Source organism: Aedes aegypti, chromosome 2, assembly GCF_002204515.2.
Source record: "Aedes aegypti strain LVP_AGWG chromosome 2, AaegL5.0 Primary Assembly, whole genome shotgun sequence".
Lineage (NCBI taxonomy): Eukaryota > Metazoa > Arthropoda > Insecta > Diptera > Culicidae > Aedes > Aedes aegypti.
In genome coordinates, this window is record NC_035108.1 from 183,182,027 (window position 1) to 183,207,982 (window position 25,956).

Consider the following 25,956-nt stretch of genomic DNA (forward strand, 5'->3'; position numbering starts at 1 on the left):
TTATAATTTTATAATTTATAATTTTATTAATTTTATAATTTTATAATTTATAATTTTATAATTTATAATTTTATAATTTTATAATTTTATAATTTTATAATTTTATAATTTTATAATTTTATAATTTTATAATTTTATAATTTTATAATTTTATAATTTTATAATTTTATAATTTTATAATTTATAATTTTATAATTTTATAATTTTATAATTTTATAATTTTATAATTTATAATTTTATAATTTTTATAATTTTATAATTTTATAATTTTATAATTTTATAATTTTATAATTTTATAATTTTATAATTTTATAATTTTATAATTTTATAATTTTATAATTTTATAATTTTATAATTTTATAATTTTATAATTTTATAATTTTATAATTTTATAATTTATAATTTTATAATTTTATAATTTTATAATTTTATAATTTTATAATTTTATAATTTTATAATTTTATAATTTTATAATTTTATAATTTTATAATTTTATAATTTTATAATTTTATAATTTTATAATTTTATAATTTTATAATTTTATAATTTATAATTTTATAATTTTATAATTTTATAATTTTATAATTTTATAATTTTATAATTTTATAATTTTATAATTTTATAATTTTATAATTTTATAATTTTATAATTTTATAATTTTATAATTTTATAATTTTATAATTTTATAATTTTATAATTTTATAATTTTATAATTTTATAATTTATAATTTTATAATTTTATAATTTTATAATTTTATAATTTTATAATTTTATAATTTTATAATTTTATAATTTATAATTTTATAATTTTATAATTTTATAATTTTATAATTTTATAATTTTATAATTTTATAATTTTATAATTTTATAATTTTATAATTTTATAATTTTATAATTTTATAATTTTATAATTTTATAATTTATAATTTTATAATTTTATAATTTTATAATTTTATAATTTTATAATTTATAATTTTATAATTTTATAATTTTATAATTTTATAATTTTATAATTTTATAATTTTATAATTTTATAATTTTATAATTTATAATTTTATAATTTTATAATTTATAATTTTATATTTTATAATTTTATAATTTTATAATTTTATAATTTATAATTTTATAATTTTATAATTTTATAATTTATAATTTTATAATTTTATAATTTTTAATTTTATAATTTTATAATTTTATAATTTTATAATTTTATAATTTATAATTTTATAATTTTTATAATTTTATATTTATAATTTTATAATTTTATAATTTTATAATTTTATAATTTTATAATTTTATAATTTTATAATTTTATAATTTTATAATTTATAATTTAATTTTATAATTTATAATTTTATAATTTATAATTTTATAATTTTATAATTTTATAATTTTATAATTTTATAATTTATAATTTTTATAATTTTATAATTTATAATTTTATAATTTTATAATTTTATAATTTTATAATTTTATAATTTTATAATTTTATAATTTATAATATTTTATATAGAGAAAAACAAGCGATTTTCTAGAATTTCAACGAACAAATCAAATTTTGATCAAAAATTCAAAAGAATTTTGATAAAAGCATTATTATTATTTAAGTTCCAAAAACACAAAAGTAGAGTCTGTGCTGGTTTGATAAGAAATTATTTTTTGAAATTAAAAAATTTCAATGTCAAAGGTTATTTAATCAAACAAAGTTTTCACAGGTAGCATGTCCAAAGGAAAAATACAAAAATATAAAAATATTTATTTTTTGGCAAAATATTGTGATTATGGTTATCAAAGTCGTGCTAAGGAATTATTTTGAATAAAAAAATACATTGACAAAATTAAAAACAAAAATTCCGCACTAATAAGGCCAAGTAAATGTATTTTCAACAGTTGATAGTTTTTGTGTCACATCAAGTGTATATCATTTTTTAGCGTGACAATGTTATGCCAACACACTCCGAGGCACACTCGGATCAATTTGACGAAAATTTTAGCTTGACAGCAGCCTGGCTGCTTGCTGATATCCAGTTCGCACCCCCTTAGGTCCAAATGAAGTACTCATAAAATAATGCAACTTTGTAAAACATTATTACAGGTCGGACTCGATTATCCGGAGACTCGATTATCCAGAATTATTTTTTTGATGTTCTTGTTTTTCAATTTTTATGCATAAATCTGAGGTAATTAGGTATTGCAATATAGAATATGGATGGTTTTGCAGTTTTGAACGTATTTAAGAAAAGGGGGTTCGAAAAAGTGATTTTTTGTGTATGCTGATCAAACATTTTATTTTCTTGTAAAGACCCCTACTGTTCCTAGAAATAATTTGAGACTACGCAACCGCATCATATAAATAAATCAACGAAAAGGATTAATATTCAAGTTCTTTTATCGAGCATTCCAATTTTTTTTCTTAGTGATTCGATTATCCGGAGTGAAAAAAAATCGATACTCCGGAAACCAGTGTTGGGAAACTCGTGAGTACTCACTGAAAACTGAAAACTCACTCGCGAGTATGAGTTGTACAGCTTGAACTCTCGCGTGAGTATACTCAGGCGTGAGTTTCAACTGTACAACTCATACTCGTGAGTGAGTTTTAGACTAACACTTACTCACTCGTGAGTAATATTACTCACTTGAAGTATTGTTAATCATCAAAAATCTTTCAAATGGCCCAAATAAATAATAAGTTATATGTAAGGCTACTCTTAGGGCGTTCTCAATCAAATGGTAAGATGATTGTTTTTTGGGGAAATATTTGATGGACGCAAAACCTTATTTTAATATGAATTCTTAACACAAGTTGTACTTTCTTTCATTTATTATGGGCATTGCGCTCCGTATGTTGTCTCGTAATCGTTTCTTTTTTGCGTTACGCCTCTACAGTACATTTACACACTGCTCGAATCAAACTTAAATCGTTGTCTATCTGTGTCTACGAACCGGTGTTCTAAAAGACATACTAGTCAGGAGTAGTTTACTTTAGAGTGCCTGTAAACAAGAGTGACGTCATGTTCCAGTTTTGACAGGTCTCCTGCTCGATTGGAACGTGAATTTGTATGGAAATGACAGTTCGCCGCTGTTCCAATTTTGACATTGACGCCACTCTTATCTAGATCCACTCTGGTTTACTTATTTTAACTGATGCATACACAGCAAAAAATAATGTAATTTACATCGACGTAATTCGCGTACATCGCCCTCAAATTTCACGGAAACATGATTGCCATTTCCAATTACATTATTTTTGTGTAATATTCACATCTAAAATGTAGAAATATTACACAGAAACTGTTGCAACCAAGTCACGTTGTTATATTACACAGATTCAAATGTCATTTGCAATCCTAATTGTCGCGATAATAAATCTCGCAACACTGCCCATGATTTGTTTTTAACTCAGTCGACAAAGTCCGCGTTCTCGATGTTCCGTCGCGAAAATAATCACAAAAGTGTTATTCGTAATGCATATTACGCATCAATACAGTGGTTGATTCTCAGTTATTGATAATTAGACTTAGTTCGAGCCGACTAAACTTAGTTTCAGCACAGTTTTAGTGCAAAAGTAAGCCAGTGAGCGATGCCGGCCGCTCATGCAAAGTAAATGGGAAGCAGCTGGTTCGCATCTTGATTCCCAGTATGGATTAATCTGCAGAAAACCTATCCCTGGACTGCGAGCTCAATCAAACCGTGCTGACGATAGAACAGGATCTTGCAGGAGACATCCCAGTAGCTGATCCTCGCTGGGAAGTTATCACAAAACACACCCTCGAATCGTCCTCATCGATGTAAATCGTCCAGCAACTCCGCGAAAAGAATCGTTCCTGAAATTCCTCCATGGAACCACCCTCTGGGATAAATTCACCGCCACCACCTCCGGCGACACTATCCGCCCCCAACATTGCCAAGAAGATCGTCGTCGCTTTCAAGCACAAATGTCTGTACAACAGCCGCTCCCCCAAGACAAACAACCGCTTGCCGTCGTCTCTCAATTTGAAAAGCCAGAACCTGTTCTACGTGCAGATTCATGAAATCTTCCAAGTCTTCGACGAACTGGTCGAGAACTACGTCAAGCAGGAGGTCATGACCACGCAGATCCCAACGGCTCTTGAGGACCGTTCACCGTCACCGTGCTCCAAGACATCACTATGTTGGGCGTGCTGACATCCGATTTGCCGTGAGGGACATAAAAGGACGTTCCGTGGATGGCGGATCTGGTGGCCTTTGTGCTGGACGGATACAAGCGGCTGCTCAAGAGCGTCAAGACGATGACAATGTAAGTGTTTTGATTATAACTGAAGTTAACCGAAAAGTATACTGCTTAGGCCGTTTAGGCAGCTGGTTTGCTTCTATAACCTACCAAGATTTTTGATGTACAGACACTAGTCATGTATGAGGAGGAAACTGATTAACGAACGAATCTCAAAGCTAGTGGTGATATTTTTTGCAATGCATGTCTCTGAATTTAATGAAATGTCTCTAAAGTCTTTTTTTCCCTGGTGAATGAATTATTGTGAAAATTTTAGAAGCTCCAGAAGTTCTTACCAGACTTTGATCCCTAAAACAGAGGCTTTAGGTGTTCTGCTAATGATTTATCACGAAGTTTCCTCTGGAATGCTTCAAACTCCTTCAGAGATTGATTCTTCCAGGAATTAGTCTAGAAATCAGCAGCGATCTTTGGGAATGTTTAGAGGAATTTTTCAAGAATCTGCTCCAAGAAATTCTTCAGCACTCAGTAACGTCCTTCAGTAATTTTCACAGATATTACTTTAATAAATCCAGGGATTATCCCATGATTTGCTTCAGTTATTTATTTTTCCACCGATTTCTCCAGTTGATACCTAGAAAATCCACAGAGATTCATTCCAGGTTTTATTTTGAAGAATTCGTTTAGATTTTCTAATAAATTCTAACAACTCTTTAATGAATGTTAGAATCCTTTGAGCAGAATCTCAAATAGAGAAACTTAAAAGTAGATGGAGTACCCTGTACCTTTTAATTCCGCTCCTAAATGCTTATCTTTGACAGATACGCGTATTTTGACTACCACTTGCAGTCTTCTTCAGTGTCAGTTACTCGTATCCACTGTGTTCACTTAAGCTAAGTTGTTGTGCTCAAAAAAGTTTGAAATACCAATAAAATAAAAAAAAACATATTTTTAACGATTACACTGCGGAACACGGTTTTGTCTCAAGAACCAAAATTCCGCTATTTACTAAATTAAGGGTTGCTGAGTCCATTGCCGTTTTCAGAAATATCATGGCACGTCTAGTTTTTGAGATATTGACGGTTGAAAATGCTAAATTTGACTGTTTCAGCCAACTTGCATGCAAGTTTTCCAACTTGTACGGCAATTTGTTCGCTCAATTTGTCACAGAATTCAAACTTTTTGCATAGAACAATAATTATCAATGAAGTTCATAATATTTTCGATGGTAAAATGTTATTTTTTGGTGGTTCAGAAAAGTATTGTATTATGCCATATAAGAGAAACGAAGAATTTTATATGAAGACTGCAAACATGTTGAAAAAAATAGATTTAACCTAAATTTTATCGTAAAATTTCAACTGATTTGTATCTAAATTGAAAGTTCAAGTCCTATTTAGCATGTTTGGTAGATTATATCACAAAAAAGTTTGATAAATCATACTTTAAATTTCATGTAAACATCAATAAAACCAGTGTTTTATACAACTTTGGCGACCTGTAGCTATAAATTGTGACGTGCTGGAACATTTCTGAGAACGGCATCAGATTCAGCGACCCAAAATCTACAAGAGACACATAATTTGATCCTTGAGACACGTGAAAGTGTCATTTTTGTTACGCTGTGTTATGTATCCCGGGTAGAGGTGAATAACAAAATAATGGTAAAATAAGAACAAATTTTGCAATCATATCTGGTTTAACCATTATTATGTTATTAATATATTACATAAATATCTCATCAATAGCAAAACATACAATCATAACAAAATTTGTCATTGGTATGTTATCCTTGAAAGTCATGTAATAACTAATCAATAACAAAATATACTATCATGGTAAAATTTGTTATTTGTGCGAACATACTAAAAAAACAATAAATATCTAAAAAATAACAAACATTGCCATCACAGTAAAATATGTCATTAGTTTGATATTTGAAAACTTTATTTAAATAATTCATGAGAACAAACCAACATCAAATTTTGCCATAATAGCTCATTTTACTATTTGTATGATATTCATTGAAGATTTAAAAAGCAAATGTTTTTTGTAGGAAAGCAAAAAGTTTATTTTTCAATCATGCTAAATTTAGATATTAAAGTCAAAGAACTAAAATTACCATTATTTCGATCTACTCGTGAATAGCTTATTTAGTTATTATTTTGTTATCAATAACTAAATAATAACATATTTTGTTATTTACGGTTGCCTATATTTTTGCTATTATTTTGTTATTACAATGGCAAAATATGATATTATTTAGTTTTTATGCCATATAAACTTAGTTATTATTTTTGTTATTTTATCTCTTATTTCAAACAAACAAAGAACAAATTTTGCTATTCAAACATTCCATTTTAATGGTAAGTTTTGTTATTCTTTTGCAATTCTCCTCTACCCGGGATGTCATTATTGATGAACAATTAACTAACTATTGATTTTCAAGCAAAAAAGTAAAGTGATTTTGAATAACTTAGCCTATTTGTAACAACTTTTGTTCAAGCATTTTTTAGAAACGACTTTTGACAGTCAAATTTTCGGAAAGAAAGAGTTTTTAAAAATGAATAGGGAAATCTATGTAAGAATCACTGGTTGATTCCATTAAGGACTTGAGACATTTGTGAAATAATTTCCTGATTCTTTAAATTTTTTTGGGGCTAAAAATACTGTTAAATTCTTTAAGGTATCTTAAACAAAACTCCTGGAAGAATTTCTCAAAAAGTACTTGGCACAATTACTAAACTAACTAAAGAACTATCCATAACGCGGGTAGATCACCTTTTCGTGGTGCGTTATGGGGTAAAGATCTACCAATGAACCCTAGTCCTGACTGCTTCAAACGAAGAGAACAGGATGCTATAGTAATCAAAGGAACACTATTAGTCCTTGTTACATTTTAACCCTTGTTAAAAGTGACAAGTCTCGGTTTTCCAGTAACTGAGAATGACCTTGAGACAAGGATAAAAATGAGTCGAAATCAACAAGTTGTTTTCTAATCTTTTATTTATTGTTCTCTAGTTTGAAGAAGTAAGGACTAGGATTCTGATGCATGGACAATATCGGTGTCACTTCCCGACTTTATCAAGGGATCCGATTTTGACTGATAAAGGGGCGCGCCTGCGGAGAGTGTACCCACCACACCCTTCGAAGGGTTTAAAAAGCGGAACCTTTCAATTAGAATCCTTTCCTGTGATCAAGTTAGGAATGACAACTGTAAAAAAACCGAATACTTTATCACTTCTCGATAGTGACAAAGTAACACGACATGCACTACACAAAGGACACGGGATATACTACAATAGATCAAATATTGGTCGCAGTGGTTTATGTTCCGAACAGAAAAAAAAAACTAAAGAAATCTCCGGAGTAGTAGGGGAAGACGGGGTAAGACCGCCCGCCTAAGCAATTTAATTCATATGTCAAAATCAAAAATCAATAAATCATTTTTCTTCGCAGCATGTCGTTTTTTGAAGCCTTAGGCATGATCAAAAAATATCACAGGTGTTGTATTCGTTAAAATTTATTTATTTCTTGAAGCTTGAAAAAGTGATGTCTTATCACGATTATTTTTAGCGACGGGGTAAAACCGCCCACCCACGGGGTAAAAGCGACCGCCACGATTTTCGTGCATAATGTTGCGAAAATATATATCAGTTCGGTGGGATTCTTAATAGTATAATGTTTTATGGGCTCCATCCCATTACCCCGAACGCCATTACCCCGAATGCCACTACCCCGAACGCCACTACCCCGAATGGGTCACTACCCCGAAAGCCATCACCCCGAATGGGTCATTACCCCGAACGCCACTACCCCGAATGAGCCATTACCCCGAATAGTATGAGATACAGTGCAGTATCTTGTTTTACGGGAAAAAATTCGTCTGTAATGAAAACTAGTAATAACTGGCGTGTTAAATTCGTCGGTAAAATGTTCATCATATATTTTTCCTTCTTTTATATATCAGCTATTCCTTCGAAATATCTTGTTGGCAACTATCTTCTTCTCAATTTTTCTGAGACAGTGCCTATTTATCAGCTCAGTGGGCACTTTTCGCAGTTCAAGGGTTCATTTACAAATTCCATAACGCAAAGAATTTCCATTTTTGACGTACCAATTTTTGTACGGAAATTCTACATATTGTGTATGGGCTGTAACGTTTTGAGGACAACCACCCACAACATTTTTTGTTCCCTTTAGCGTTACGAAATTTTTGAACAGGCTTTTAATGAAATTAGCCTTCTATTGACTGAGAGCTGTCCTTGTCAATTTACCATTCTTGTACATGTGCCGCTATGCCCAGGGACGTCAAGGAAATGTTCAATGTATAAGATCTGACACCGGAGGAATTCGAACCCATAACCCTCAATATGGTCTTGTTGAACAGCTGCGCGATCACCGGTATTTGGATTTCTTGATGGTGTTCAAATTTCAATTTTGTTTTTAAATAAATATTTTCTTTTCTTATGAATATAGGTTGTACCATAGCATCACGTTTTACAGTGATCATCCACGTCATAGCTGCAAAAATTTCACTAGAAATTTGCCCTTCTTTGTTAAATAGACTGTTCTTTCAAGTTTTCGTTGAATAAGCTAGTCACTAATATTTCCATATAGAACAGTTTTTTTAAGGAATGTATCCTGAAAGCATTCACTAAAATGGATCCTACTTTAATTCTAATCAGAAGTTTTCCCCTTTTTTTATCTTCTTACATTAAAACAGACAAGTGTGTTATGGATTTGCCAACCACTTTTCTGTCATCATCATTTCTTCATTGTCTTGAATAAAAAAAAAATATGGTTACCTCATCGAAATTTAAATAAATGATCCCACAAAAAGTTTTTACTGTAGCGGCACTCAGAAGTCGCCGTTTTTTCTAACATGCACAAATGTATTAACGTTTCCTTACCATAGCGGAACGGTTGTCTATCAGGTTGATCTCTAAGTGGGCTCCATAGAACAACACTTGCAGCGACTATATCAGGGTGATCTTCAATTACAAAATCTTCAAGAAGATCTCAATGCTAGTAGCCTGACAGCTAAAAAAATGAGTAAAGGAAGTGGGTACCGACGTCCAATAAGAGACTATACAACATCCTTATTTTGTGCATATTATAGTTATCCTTTTTATAATAAATTCACCCTTCTTTTCAAAATAGGCTGCTCTTCAGAGCATTTCAATGCGGCTGTGTGAATCTCTAACTGCTTTTTCATCTTCTTATATTTGAAAAATATATTGTTGAACCAAACTCGTAATATACTCATAAGGAATCGTACTATTATCTCCCCACTCTCTAACTAGAATAAATCTCAAAATGTTATGCATTCGGGGTAATGGCGTTCGGGGTAGTGACCCATTCGGGGTAGTGGCGTTCGGGGTAATGACCCATTCGGGGTAATGGCTTTCGGGGTAATGGCGTTCGGGGTAGTGGCATTCGGGGTAGTGGCGTTCGGGGTAGTGTCATAGAGTCGTTTTATGAGTTTTACATTGATTAACGTGGATATTGAATCATTTTCAGGGTTAATTAATTCAAAAAACTAAGATATATACTTATCATACCCTTAAGACACCTATATTATGGAAAAATATACGGATTTGGCTTGAATTTTTTACTAAATTGATTAAATTTTACTTGAATAGTAATGTACTTTGATTTCGATATTTGTTATGAAAAATTTCATGAAAATATCACCCTAAATGCTTCGAAACGACAAAAATCTGGTGTTTACGCAAAGTGCTTGATAAACTTTCAAGTAAACCGCCATTTTCATGCCAAAATAAAGGTGGTCCGTCTTACCCCGGTGGGCGCTCTTACTCCGTCTTCCCCTACCTCCAGGAATCTTTGGGTAAATAACTGAATTAAATGCTGATTAAATTTTCGAATTTCCTTGGATATATCGTTAGAAAAATATGTAATCTAATTTACGAAGAAACCCTTGTAAAAACTTTTTCCTCCTGGTTTGTTTTGTTTTGTTACAACATTTTTTGATTCCAGTTAAATCTCATGATTCCTATTTGGTTCCTTTTTTCAAGTATTATGTCTAAAAAGTCCTCAATCACTACAATCACTGAATTTAAGTTATTACACCAGTAAGTAGCAAAGTGAAAAAGTCCCAATTTAGCTTAACATAATGTGTGTATCATCTCCTCATAGTCTAGTTTTTCTCAAAGGTCCTCCTTTATTTCTTGTTAATATAGAAATCAGGCAAAATATTCCAAACATTTTTCTGATCAGACATCTTTGTAGGTCATCGTTACACATATTCGGTCTGGGACAGGAACTATAAATTCTCTTTTCTTAGAGTGTTACATCAAGATACGAAACCTTCTGATTCAATACTAATCGATTATATTCGTATTATAGTCATTAAACGACAAAAAAAAACTTTTTCAAATATACGGACACTATTTTCAGCAATTTAGCTACCCACACTGTATATAACTTAACACTGGATACTATACGTAACGACCACAATACGTAACGACCCCGAAGCTCATTTATTTATTTTTTTTTTCAAGTATTCTATAACAAACATGCAGATTACATTTATTTTGCTGAAAATATCTATGGTTTGGCAACCATAAGCAAAAGTACCTCAATATTAAAAAATAATGGAAATGCTATATATAGCGAGCCTCAATAGGAGAAATGCGAAAAGGCGGGAGCCTCTAAATGAATCGTCAAAAATTAGCAGCCAATCGAACACCTATAAAGCAGCCTTGAATCCAACACAACATATAAAATAGGCAAGATGTCAATCGCAAACAAAATTTATGTTTTCCAATGTTACTAATATTGCTTTTCAAATTTGAATCAATAACATAAACGTATTCAGGAAAAGTATCTGTATTATTTGTTGTCACAAAAAGAATAAAATTGGTCTGGAATATATTTGAACACAAACAAACTTTTGCCCATATAATTCGTTTATCCATGTTTGAGAACTGACTATTAATTCAGTAATATTTAAACATCCATGCTAAAAAAATGCATATCACAATACAGAAGTCGACCGCATCTGTTAATATTATGAATTAATTCTACAGTCTTTCACCTAGTTTAAAACATGCAAATGTAGAATCTTGTTATGTTTTGGAATTTGATTACTCACCATACTCACAAAGAGTAAATTGCTCACTCACCCGAGAGTAATGACGTCATACTCACTGCGAGTATTACTCTTTACGTGAGTAATACTCGCAGTGAGTTATGACGTCATACTCTCGCGTGAGTAAGAGTAAGGAACGAGTAACTCACAGTGTGAGTATTACTCGCAAACGAGTACGAGAGTGAGTATTTTTTAACTCGCGAGTACGAGTTTCCCAACACTGCCGGAAACCCAATAGTTTCATCACAAACATGTTCCATCTTTATTTTCGTCCCACTGTGAAAAATTGAAAATCGAATCTCTCATATCTTCTTTTGGCTCCATCCCATTACCCCGAACGCCACTACCCCGAACGCCACTACCCCGAATGCCACTACCCCGAATGGGTCACTACCCCGAAAGCCATTACCCCGAATGGGTCATTACCCCGAACGCCACTACCCCGAATGAGCCATTACCCCGAATATTTATTTATTTATTTATTTATTTATTTATTTATTTCGTCAATCAAATTGTAGACTACATGTTTGCTTAATACTATGTTGTATTATATCTAAGGGAATTAAAATATTGCCTAAGCTTAGTTCGCGACATGGTCAAATCAATTTCTGTGTAATGCTGGTTATAAAGAGACATCATTTGATTTATTGGTCCGAACTTGGCATAATTAGTTCGATGATTGTTTGATGCGAACAAATTCCGATTCCTCAACTGTCTGGCGGGCGTGTAGAAATTCAAACTAGATAAGAGATTGGTGGAATCAATACGATGCGATACTATATCATTGACAAATGAAATCATGGCTAATTCGCGACGCTCCTTTAAAGTTTGGATGTCAATAAGCATGCATCGAGCCTCGTATGATGGCAGTGGAAACGTTGTCCAGCCTAATTTGCGTAAGGCATATAAAAGAAATTGCTTCTGTACTGATTCGATTCTATCCTCATGTGTTTTCATATGTGGGGACCACACAATACTACAATATTCTAAAACTGATCTTACATAAGCAATGTACAAGGTTTTAATCGTATATGGATCCCGAAAATTGAAGCTAAAACGCTTAATAAAGCTTAACATATTGGTTGCTTTATGGACAATAGTATTATAATGGTCAGTAAATGTAAGTTTAGAATCTAATATAACACCTAAATCTCTAATCTTATCGCACCTTTGAACGTCTTGATTTTCTAAAAATACAGTAATCTGTGGTGTATTACGTTTTCTGCTATATGTGATTAGATTACATTTTTTGACGTTTAATTTAAGTAAGCTTTTACTACACCATTTATCAAATATACTTATTTCATTCAGATAAATGTCGCTCTCTTTTTTGCTATTGATTTCCATAAAAAGTTTCATATCGTCAGCATAAATAAGAATTTTAACATGTTTTATCACATATGAAATATCATTAACAAACAATATGAATAACAATGGGCCTAAATGTGAACCTTGGGGAACTCCTGATGTAACATGAACAGGTTTAGATAGTTTTCCCTCAAATCTTACTATTTGTTGGCGATCTGTTAAATACGATTCAATCCAGTTGAGGAGTTTCATTGCAATTCCCATTTTATTTAGCTTAAAAATCAACATAGGAATATCTAATCTGTCAAATGCTTTACTAAAGTCGGTGTAAAGTGATTCGACGTGGTTACCTCTATCCATTGCATTTAAAGTGTAATTAACAAATTCCAAAAGGTTCGTTGTAGTAGAACGACCTTTAAAGAAACCATGTTGTACATGCGTTATCCTATGTTTTATTTGGCTAAATACTTTTTTATTAATGATTGATTCAAATAGTTTTGGAATGGATGAAATAATAGCAATTCCACGATAATTTCGAATATCAGATTTTTTACCAGACTTGTAAATGGGTATAAGAAATGACCTTTTCCATTCTTTTGGAAATCTGCCCTTTTCAAGTGACATGTTGAACAGCCAAAATAATGGTGCTGTAAATTCATTGGCTAAGTTTTTCAGTAAAGCAGGTGGGATTCCGTCAGGCCCTGATCCTTTGGAGGAATCTAAATTCTTCAGTCCTGTTAAAATGTCTTGTACCTGTATTTGACTAACGCCTACATCGGTTGTAAAATCAGGAAAACTAGAAAAGTGCTCAAAATCACGGTCATTATCCGAGAAGTTTGTATAAGTCTCTTGGAAAAAATCAGCAAAGAGATTACAAATGTCATCTTGATTATCTGCTACTTTATCATCCAATGTCATTTTAGATGGAAAGTTGTTAGACTTCATCTTAGTTTTAACATAATTGAAGAAATTCCTAGGGCAAGATTTTAAATCATTTTCAATTTTTGTGTTGTACTCTTCAAGTGCAGTGGATATGGCCTGATTAAGTTGGTTTACAATATACAAATAATTTTCTAAACTTTCTTGAGTTTTTTGTTGTCTGTAAATTTTATGAGCCTTTTGCTTACGATTTTTCAAATTTTTTATTTGCTTATTAATCCAAACAGGATTTTTTGACCCATTCCTACGACGTCTCCTCAAGAGTGGAACATCCATCTGAATAATTTCCGACAAAATTGAATAAAAACCCGTAACTGCATACTCCAAATCTTCCTGATTTTTCAAAACGGATTGCCAATCTATACTATTCAATTTCTGTTTGATGCCGTTATAATTGGCGTTTTTATAATCAAAGAAATTCTCAAAGTCATAGTAGTCGGAATTATGATAATTATGAACAAAGATTGAGTACTCGATAGCTGTATGAAACGCTTCATTTTTCCATAGTGGAGAAAGAGATTCGTTCACACAGAAATCTTCCATTATGTTTGAGAATAAGAAGTCCAAATAACAGTTTTGTCGGTTTTTCACATGATTGATTTGATTTAAACCTAAAAATGCAGCTCTTTCAAAAATAAGTTGTAATGATTCGTTTTCACCAACAACCGGCAGCAGAACATTTTCGTTTTCGGAATCACGAATAAAATCAGCATTACGCTGATTAAAGTCGCCATAGATATGCACTTTGAATTCTGGAGAAAATTGCGACAAAATTTCTTCAGCGGTTTGAAAGAAAATTTCATATGATAATTTGCAAGCATGGTCTGGCGGAAAATACACAGAAGCAAATATATGTGTTTCACCGGCGATATGTGCTTTTACCCATACGTGTTCAAACTCTTTATATTTTGATGAAACAATTAATTCTGAATTGAATTTCGAAGATATTGCAATGAGAACTCCCCCACCAGACATTCTTTGGGTAAGAACCAGATCGCGATCATCTCTAAATACATTAAAATCATTACCAAAAACTTCTTCACTCTTAATTTTTTCGTTCCAACTAGTTTCAGTACCCAAAACAACCGAGAAGGATGAAGTTACTATTCTTTTATAAATTTCGTTCATTTTTGATGCACTCCTCATGCGATTGAAATTTTGGCAATATACCAAAATTTCGGTAGCTTCTGAAGAAGTTTTTGGAAACACACCCCTTTGCACAGCATTACTTGAAATTCCAGATCCTTCATTAGACACATCGTTATTATTTAAAATATTACCTAGAACAATTTGTTGAATATCACCCACTATTGGATCGTCATGGTCTACGTCTGGAGACTGCGTCAGGTTGAGCGTAAACGGCTGAGAAGTCATCAGGTCCTGGTGAGCATCGGTTTCCGCACAATTATTGTCGTCATAATTTGCTTCCTCTGGAGAGAGCGTCAGTTCTGGCGAAAACACGTGTGTCTACAGGGGCACTCTACGTAGGATGATGGAGTTGAAAAAGTTCCTTGTGGCATGTTTCGTGAAGTTGTGGGGGCGCTTGGTTGGTAGGGATTCATGGTTTCCCTTTTTTCAAATTGTATTGTTGGTTGGTAGTTTAGCGGTGGACGTGAAAACTGATTTTTTGCTGCTGCAAGTAGCTCACGATCGGGTGGAAGGTGGAAAGAGTTTGCATTATTAGCAGTGGCATTCCTGCGATTGCCGAAAACAGTACGGCGGGAGTTCATAGAATTTAAGCGGAGAGGGGTATTGACAGAACTGTTGTTGCAAACGTTGTTTACATTACAACCCAAACTGTTGGTTGTAGCATTGCGTGTCACGTTCCGCTTACGTCGCCTTCTGGCCTTCTCGGCCTGCTTTTGCTGATTCAATCGGTGGAGTTGGCGTTTGTCGTATTCCGCCCAATTCGCTTTCCATAGTATGAGATACAGTGAAATATATTGTTTTGCGGGCAAAAATGCGTCTCTAATGAAAACTGGTAATTAATGGCGCGTAAAATTCGTCGGTAAAATGTTCATCATATATTTTCCCTTCTTTTTCATGTCAGCTCTTCTTTCGAAATATATTGTTGGCAACTCTTCTCATTCTTTCGGAGGTACCTTTTTGTCAGCCCAGTGGGCACTTTCGCAGTTCAAGGGTTCATTTACAAATTTCATAACACCAAAAAATTTCTATTTTTGACACCTACCCACCCGTTCGTACCACTTTTTGTATGGACAACATTTTTTGTCCCCTCCAGCGTTACGAAATTTGTGAATAAGCTTTTGATAAATTAAGCCGTTTATTGACTGAGAGCTCTCCTTGTCAACTTACCATTATTATACATGTTCTATTGTTCCTGGACATAGAACGTCAAGGAAATGCTTAATGCATAAGATCCACCACTGGAGGAATTTGAACCCATAACCCTTAATATGATCTTGCTGAACAGCTGCGTGAACACAGATATTTGAACTTCTTGATGGTGTCCATATTTCAATTTTGTTTTAAAGCAAATAATTTCCTTTCTTGTGTATATATGTTGTGTCATAGCATGATATGACATATCACGTTGATACAGTGATCATTCACGTCATAGCTGCAAACATTTCACCAGAAATTTCCCCTTCTTTCTTAAATAAGCTGTTCTTTCAAGTTTTCGTTGGACAAGCTAGTCATTATTATTTCCATATGGAACAGCTTTTTTTGAAGGAATATATCCTGAAGGCATTCACTCAAGTGAATCCTCCTATAATTCTAATCAGTAATTTTCCCTTTCTTTCATCTTCTTGTATTGAAACAGACAGGTCTCTTATGAATTTGCTCACCGCTTTGCTGTCATCATCATTTCTTCTTTGTGCTGAATTGGAAAAAAAATTGTGATTGTCTCATCGAAATTCAAATTAATGATCCCACAAACCAACGAAAGTTTTTACTGTAGCGGCAATCAAAGGCCGCCGTTTTTCTAACATGTACAAGTGTATTAACGTTTCCTTGCTTTAGTGGAACGGTTGTCTATCAGGTTGGTTTTTAAGCGGGTTCCATAGACGAACACTTGCAGCGATTATCTCAGGGTGATCTTCCATTACCACCGTTTACGAAACAAATTCTTTAAGGAGATCTTAATGCTAGTAGCCCGACACCTACAATGAGTAAAGGAAGTGGGTTCCGACGTCCAATAAGAAACTTTACTACATCCTAATTTTGTGCATATTATAGCTATCCTTTGCATAATAAATTCACCCTTCTTTTTGAAATAGGCTGTTCTTCAGAGCATTGCAATGTGGCTGTGTGAATCTCACCAAACTTAGAGGACAAATCGAAATAAAACTTAGTATTCAAAAATTATTAGCTAAAAAACTAGCTGCTTTTATATCTTCTAATGTTTGAAATATAAATTGTTGAGCCAATCGTTAATTACTCATAAGGAATCGTACAATTATCTCCCCACTCTCTCACTAGAATAAGTTCCAAATTTTATGCATTCGGGGTAATGGCGTTCGGGGTAGTGACCCATTCGGGGTAGTGGCGTTCGGGGTAATGACCCATTCGGGGTAATGGCTTTCGGGGTAATGGCGTTCGGGGTAGTGGCATTCGGGGTAGTGGCGTTCGGGGTAGTGTCATAGAATCCTTCTTTTTCATCTTTGCCATAAACATAGTGTTGTGTTAAGTTTTTAGTTTTCTAGGTGGTGGTTCAAAGGTGACCCAAAAACAATGTAGATTTGTAGGAAAGTTAGTATTTAATAGAAATAATAGTTAGATCAACAGTGGTTCAAATTAAAAAAAAAATGAAGTTAGTATGGAGAAATTTTAGAAAATGTTCCAAACACGTCAACACTACAATGTTGAGTTGTGTTTGATCCTTCGACCTTGACGCTTGCTCCTGCGGGGCCGGCGATGAGGGCAGGATCAAACATGTCGCGCGTCGGTCAAGTAAAAGTGAAAAAGTGGCGTGATCTGTTAGTTGTGTTTGATCCTTCGACCTTGACGCTTGCTCCTGCGGGGGCCGGCGATGAGGGCAGGATCAAACATGTCGCGCGTCGATCGAGTAAAGTGAAAAAGTGCCGCTTTCGATTAGTTCTTTATGATCTTCCGACATTGACGCTTGCTCCTGGGCAGTGCTTCAAGAAAGCCCGAGTAGTCGTCAGTTGTTTTCCCTCACGGGTCGCGCGCCTATTTTCTCTGAGTGATTTTATATAGCCGAGCAAACGACTGAAGCTGAAAGAGGATTGTTGCTGCTCAATGATGACGGATCAATTGGTGAGCTCGTTTCATGCTACTGTTCCTAATATATAAAATATGTATGACTGTACCGTTAATCGTTACAACGGTGAGATGTAAATATGATGTTTCAAAAAAATATGAATGGTTCGTCACTGTGAGTGTCGACATAAACTCTGATTCATAAATTATTTATGTCTAAATTTGTTTTTATTCAATACACCTTCTTCTTTTTACTTTTATTTTTGTAATTAAAAATAAAACTTTGAATGGTTCGACACTTCAAGTGTAGACTTCCGAAAGGTTCACTTTATTCAACAAACTTTGAAAGGTTCGTCACCTCAAGTGTCGGCATAATTTTTCTCTACATAGATATTAATATCAAATGAAAATATTATATTTACATATAAGCATGTTTATATCTCACAAATAATTATTTATCATGGTCTAATCGCTTATCAAAGTGAATCCTGTGACCCAACGATCCTTCCCATTAACAAACATCCCTCCCAGTAACCTTTGTGGAGATGCAGAGGCAAACACGGTCTCCAAATAGCAAAGGTTACACACTAACATTCCTTCCCCCAATCCCACCTGACTGCAAGGACGTGGCCGGCGCCGTTATTGACCATGTATAAATAGAGGCACTGAATTATGCACACTGAAGAAGATTATGGCCAATCCCAGCCGAACTTCTAGTTGATTCTTTGTGCATTTTATAGCAACCATTGATATGTGTAGTCAGTCTAAGCTAAGCTAAGCTAAGCTAAGCAAACACGTCAACACTACAATGCACGTACAAACTTATCATCCCATACTGAAAATTCATTCTTCAAATCATAATAAAAAAAATTGCTGAAGAGAGCAACTCAATCCGACGGATTGGAGAAGAGCTATTCATAAGTTTGTTAATCTCTTCAAACAAAACATGTCTAAAAAAAACAGTTTTTTTTTATCATGAATAGAGAAATAGATTATATTTCTAATGGCGACAAAGGATTGAGAATCCGTTTGCGCCTTTAATGGATATCGAAATTAGAAAACAACCATTTTTTCCGACGAAAATCTCCGATAACTCTGCAACCATAAGGGCTAGAACAGTAGTTGCGCAATCAAAAGTTCTAAAGGCGCTCGGAACAATTTTCCTGCGAGAAATTATCGAATAAAAAGTTATCAAGAAAAAACTTATGTTTCAGTACCACCCTAACTTATTTGTCTTAAAAAAAAACAATAACTCGCGAACCGTAAGAGATAGAAATTTAGGCAGAGTTGCTCCAAATCGGCTGTTCTTAAACATTGTAGAAGATTGTATAGGCCTAAATGCGTCAACAAAAACGTTTGTAATTTCGCATAACTGAAAACAATGTCTAAAAAATATGGAGAAACTTTGCCGAAGACACCATATGTCTAAAATTGATGGTTTAGGCACAATCATTTTTGTCTTTCTTTACATGGCTTTGGGACCAATATGGATTGTGATCAGCATTGAGTAATCATGTCTATCAAAATTTTAAACTACATTGAGTATTGAATCTTCGTGAATGTATGTGTGCTTTATTGCAATACTTACGTAAGAATGTCGGTTAATGCTTCATTTTAGGTTCAAAGTAGAAAGGTATAATACGCCCCTGTGTTATCGCAGTAGCAAATGCATTACTTCTATAGTTTTTTATGTCAATATGATGTTAAATAATTATGTCTCTTGCCAGGTAGCTGCTAAAAAGTATACAAGATAATTTTTGTAAACGAGTGAAATCTTGACGTTTCTAAATAATCCTGTTAATATGCCCATTAAGGTGATTCAAAATTTGAAAATGTTTGAAAATATAATCTCCTTTTTCTTTCTTACTATCCTTACCATAAGAATAGTGTCCTTTTAAATTTTCAACTTTCTAGATGTGATTGAAAGGTGACCCAAAGACGAAGAAGGTTTATATGGAAATTACTATGGAGATATTTTGGAAAAATGTTGCAAAAAACGTCAGTAGTCCAATGTAATTACAAACTTATCATCCCATAGTGGAAACTCATTCTTCAAACATCCATGAAGGATGTTGCTGAACAAACAAATCCCTTTTGAGATCATTTTGATTTGGATTTTTGTAGGTGTTTGCAGGTTTATAATCAAAAATGAAGCTAAAAAGTGGCAAACAAACTCATTCATCTTCTTACCAATCCGTCAGATAGAATTTCTTTCTTCAGCAAATTTCTTTATTATGGTTTGAAGAATGAGTTTTCACTTTGGGATGATAAGTTTGTACTTAGATTGAAGTAGAAAAGTGATTAAAACGTTTTTCAAAAGTTCTCCATAGTAATTCCCATATAAACCAACACCTTTTTTGGGCCACCTTTGAATCATTACCTAGAAAGCTGAAAATTTCACAGAACACCATTTATATGGTAAAGGTGGTAACGTAGATATGCGAGATTGGGTTTGAAAATAAAAAAAAAAATTGAACAGCCCCAATGCCCATCCCGTAGAAAAAAGTTCCGAAGCGTTGTAGAAATGATTCTAAATAATATTCCATCATCTGTTAGTCTTAAACGTGTCTATTAGCCGTTTTCCGGTAAAAGTTTTATGTAATAAGTACATTAGTAAAGAATGAACTTCAATCACACTGAGGCTTGCTTAACGGACGCAAAAAAAATTGTCCAAAAACCTAATTTTCGATATATTTGGAATACCTATTGATTGTTTATGCTTCTCAAAAAACATACTTGTGCAACATCATTTTTCGCGGATATTCAAGATATGTCATTAAATTTACGTATAATGGAAGCCTCAATCCCGAGAAACACAGACTAACCCTATATCTCACGCAAACGAGCGTTTCAACATTTACTAATTTTCCTTCATTGAGTAGCCGGTGTTTTTTCTGCTTTTCTACAGCGTGTTTTCGGTATACGTGTGAATGCTGAGTATCCCGGTGAATTCTGCAAAATTCTCAACTTACTAATTTGTACACTGTATACAGTGTAAGATATTAATATATCTAGAGATCTTGATCGTTTGATGCATGTCAATCTCTGAATACTAATTTGAAGCAGCAAGATACCGCCAACCGAGCACAGAGATCCAATGAACGAGTGAATCTATTGCCGCCAGGTGCTTTTACGCCAAAGTGGAAGACAGGTTGTTTACCGGTTGACCATTTCCATTCCGTGGATGCTGGCATCATATTGCATTTCACCCGACCATGACTTCGTTTGTTTATAATCGTCTCCAAATATTTCACGTGTTATTGGTTAATTTAAGAGACACCGAATCGTAAAACTTGCCGGGTGGGAATCTTCGAGTTGTTTCAAATTTTTCTTCATTTCTATTCCAAGCCGGGTATATGCTAATGAACTCATCGTATCTTGTATCTCTTTACAGCGCTGTCCACAGCAGCATCTCTTCTCGAAATCAGAGGCGGTGACTAGGACCAATTGACGGTCGAACATTGCTGCGAAAAAGTTGAAATCGTTAGACGCCCTCCAGACGTAAATGCGAGTTGACGATGGGGCTTGTTAGACGTCTTTGAAGAAAATCCGGTGACAACTGCGCGCGTAGGATGAGATGACTTTTTATGTCATTCAACATGTGCGATTAAAGAAAGGTATCTTACCACGACAGTAGAAAAAATAAAGTGTGTCAGAAGTGTTGCATAAAGTCCGTAAGAAGAAACCAATCAAAATGAAGATCAATGCAAAGTATGTGTGTGCCTTGTTGGCACTGTTCAGTGTGAAGCACATTAGCTGTGATAGTTTACCGTGTGATTTCATCGATTCGATCAACATCACCGATGGGATGCGCGATGTACTAGGCAATATCGTCCACAACAATATTCTCTACAAGCCCAAGTACTACCGGACAATCGACTATGATTATGAGGATTTTTCCACGAAAAAGTTCGTAAACGAATACATTCGAGGATGTCCTTGCGCGGTGCGATTATGTGTAAGAATGTGTTGTCCGCAAGGTACGGTTATGTACGATTATCAGTGTCTACCAACTGTGAATAAGTTAGAAGTACTAGTGAATACCACTTTGTTCAATGTGCAACGAAATTTTGAAGTGGTGGATTTGACGGAGAACAGCATGTACGGGTTTCTATACGGGAAGCCGTGCGAGTCTGTATATGAGCTGAATCGTGCCGATGATATTTGGTCATTTGCTAGGGTAAGTGAAAAAGTTGTTTCATCTGGAATTTCCAAGCGGTTGACTTATTATTTATACAAATTGACAAGTGAATAAATTGAATGTTAGAGTAAACCTTCCCTGGCTAATATAAGACGAGGAAACTACAAGAAATATAGACAATAAATGGCTTTGATTGCCGTAATGCCATATTTTTTTATTTTTTTTTAGTATCACTTCAAACATAACATTACTTTTGTATATGGTGGGATCCCCCAGTATTGTACACCTAAGACAAACAAATCATAAATGCAAAATTATTAGTTTTATGCGATCTTATTATCCATTTATGATAAACATAATTATTTTTGTAGCGTGCTTAAATGAATTTGAAAATATAGAAATGTGTTTATAAATTTGAACATCATTGAGTGTATTTACTCCAGGAATAGTAATGTATTACGAAAGCATTTGCAAAATCTATTTGAGGAATTTAAGTATCGTAATCCAGAGCCAAATTGATCACTGGGTGAATAAGATCAGGTCGGTACCAATAACCATTTCCTTCCAAGGATGCTTAAGGTTTCATGTGCACCACATACATCCCATGTTTTCTAGTTTATAGATGCCTAATGATGTTTTGAACTATTTCATTTTTATTAGGGTCAGTTTTGCATAGAAATATCCACACTTTTTAAAGGTGCAAGCAATATAGTTGGAAATGTTGGTGCTAAACAATCCACTGGTTGTATGCTTACATGTTAACTATGAGTGTTAAAAATGTTGGGCAAGCTTAAGTATGAACTATTGAACTAATTTTTGATTTCATAAAGCAGAGCAATTATAGTTTTGTACCCATAAAACTATTTATTCTCAACTAATGTGCTTATTTCAATGGAAATTGCCTACATTTAGGCGAGTTAAGCAGATTTTCAAAGTTTTATTTTTCAATAAAATGATTAAATATTCCAGTTGTAAGAATTTTGACATGATTTTCAGATTCAGGAGACCCAAATTTATTAGAAAGGGATTTTTTAATTCTTAAACCTGCTTTGATATATAGTGATACTGTTACAAAATTTTCTGTTCACTAGTGGTTATATTCTTCTTTAAAATTATGATCTCCCATAATCTTCTTCTTCCTCTTCTTCTTGACATTACGTCCTCGCTGGAACAGAGCCAGCTTCTCAGCTTAAAGTTCTCATACCACAGTTATTGGCAAAGTTGCCATTTTCGCATTCGTGTGGCAGTTACGATGGTACTCTATGCCTAGGGAAGTGAAGAAAATTTCCATTACGAAAATATCCATAACGAAAATATCCTGCGAATCCATACATTTTCAGTATGGCTTTGATTTTATTCATTTAAGGAAAGCCCCTAATAAGTGGATGTAAACATTTTAAATATCTGTTACACTTTGATTGGGGACGGACCTGGTGTAGGGATTAGAACAGACGCCTCTCACGCCGAGGACCTGGGATCGAATCCCATCCCCGACATAGTCATTTATAACGTAAGAATTATAGTGACAACTTCCTTCGGAAGGGAAGTAAAGCCGTTGGTCCCGAGATGAACTAGCCCAGCGTTAAAAATCTCGTTAACAAAGATAGAAAAAAAAACTTTGATTCAATGTCCTCAACGTGATTATTTAATTTAGATAAATTTTTATCTGGCATAAGTCCTAGTAGCTTTCTTACCAATAATTTATTGGAATCATTATTTAGAAAATTAGTTCTGTAATATTATGTTTAAGCTTTCTTGCATTGTATTTAACTATTCATCCCAGAGATTTTTTTTTGTTGCATACATACAATATAAAAATGAATAATAGAAAAATACATTATAAAAATTGAACATCAATATTCCAAAAACTTGATAAGATATGTATTTCAGATTATGTTTTACCCATTCACAATCCATTCTATACCCACTGTCTCCCTTTGACATTATTTTGGGTTTTTTTTTCGATGAGCATTAAAGTCCTGATCAAAAATTCACTCTCTGAAAAATCCAAAATTTTTTGCGGGCTAAATTGGACTTTAAAACGTTGTTGGATTCTTCCTGAAAAGAACGTATCAGAATAATTTTGAAATAAAACCTGCTCCATACAAATGTATGAGAAAACTTACAACGATGGAATATTTTTGAATCTTTCATTCACAAAGTTTGATCACAAATATTAAACGTTGTGGTAATCATTCAAGGTAGGTACCGTAAAAAGGGGGATCATTGATCAGCATGACCCTCATCGTCAAAAGTTTGAATCAAAAGTTTCTGAAACATTTTGAAGACGTGATTGGTGAACACTCCATTGTTGTACGGCCTTATGTCCTGGCTCTAGAGCCTTGGCTTAAGCGCCGTTACTCACTCTCTGAAACGAAAAGAAATTATCCCATTCTCGTTAAGCAATGTTGTATGGAAGGCAGCAGAATATCACAATTGAGATACAGCAAGCAAGCACCAGAATAATACTGCTCCTGAAAAATCTACAGCAGCTCCCCTGCTCGATATTCTGTAACTCAGTATTTCCCCTTACTCGTTTGAAGTTTGAAATATTCTCCAATTGTTAATAAATTACATAAATTCGAATTTTATGTTTATGCTTATACAGTCGATATAACGTATAACATGAATTATGAAGTACAATAAACTTTCTTCAAGATTCAAACACCAACCAATACTAAATCAGAGCAATGCAAACGAACACAATCACTGAATACAGTCATAAATCGATATCGAGTGAGATATGCTCAATGTTAGAACCAACATTTTGTCATAGCTGTTCATTTGTATACATCATTCTTCTTTATTTTTGTTGCATTTACTCTCCCACTGCACACTGGGCCAGGAGCAGAATTTAGCCAGACAAAACCTCTAGCGCTTAAGGAGTGCATTTTTTCGAGTTGGTGTCAAAGGAGACTTATCTTGAATTTGTTTGTTCTTCAATTTGATGATAAAAGTTAGTTGGAAATTTCACCGCATAGGTGGCGCTGCGATGCAAACTGTTTTTGTTTTGCGTCCTAGAGCTTTCGCGTCTTCGGCAATGTTTTAGAACGTGTAAAAATACGACAAGTTGTCGAAGACACCAATGTTCTAGGACTTCAAATAACAAAGTTATGGTAAAAAATGTGTAAATCACTTAAATTTCACGTTTTTTCTATTTTTTACGTCAAAATCGTAAAATGTTTCAGTTTAACAACCGTGCGTCGTTTAATTTCGATGACATGCATGTGCTGTATGAAACAAAATCTTATTATTATATAAATATTTGAATTTTTGAACAAATTATTGTAAAAACATCATAATTTTTAACATAACTTTACTCAAAAAGTTGCAAGTTTTTGCAAAAACTTATCAATGTACCGAAATACGCTATATTTCATCTACCAAATGTCAAAGTTTGCCGGATGTATATTTTGATATATTTGAGATATCTTAATTCAAAATAAGCATCTCTTCATATAAATAGAATGAACTTATTATTAATTTTATCATTATTCTACAAGATTTTTGACACATTGCGTCAGTTAATATTTGTTAATCAAATACTTTTATTTTGATACTAGTGATTTGTAAATTGTGATTTATGTTAGAGAGAACTGTCTCGACGCGGTCATAACAGGATGTAAAAAATAAATAATAGTAGGCCATAGCGAAGTTCTAATTAGACAGTTGCTGGAGATGACATAAGAGCCACACAACAATATGAAAATATCTAGATACTGTAACACCTGACTAATAAAAAGTATTTGATTAATAAAACTTGACTGACGCAATGTGTCAACAATCTTGTAGTACAATGATAAAATTAATAATAAGTCTATTCTATTTATATGAAGAGATGCTATATGAAAAAGGTGGTTATTTTGAATTCAGATATCTCAAATATATCAAAATATACATCCGGCAAACTTTGACATTTGGTAGATGAAATATAGCGTATTTGGGATCATTGATAAGTTTTTGCAAAAATTTGCAACTTTTTGAGTTGAGTTATGTTAAAAATTATCGTATTTTTACAATAATTTGTTCAAAAGTTCAAATATTTATATAATAATAAGATTT

General features: G+C 33.2%; 1 protein-coding gene across 6 annotated transcripts in view; it reads left to right on the plus strand.

Moving 5' to 3' along the window:
* LOC5574214 (G-protein coupled receptor Mth2) overlaps positions 1 to 25,956 on the plus strand; it is a 127,118-nt gene that overhangs the window by 38,181 nt on the left and 62,981 nt on the right. For 5 of the 6 annotated variants that reach the window (XR_002500204.1, XM_021843381.1, XM_021843377.1 and 2 more), the window contains exon 2: positions 21,148 to 21,933. Coding sequence is in view for 5 of the 6 variants with exons in the window: in XM_021843381.1 (XP_021699073.1) it covers positions 21,448 to 21,933 (486 nt within the window). In the remaining variant the exon portion in view is untranslated. Of the gene's footprint in view, positions 1 to 3,484; positions 4,277 to 21,147; positions 21,934 to 25,956 lie in introns of those variants that run through there. The other variant, XM_021843379.1, reaches the window with a different exon arrangement.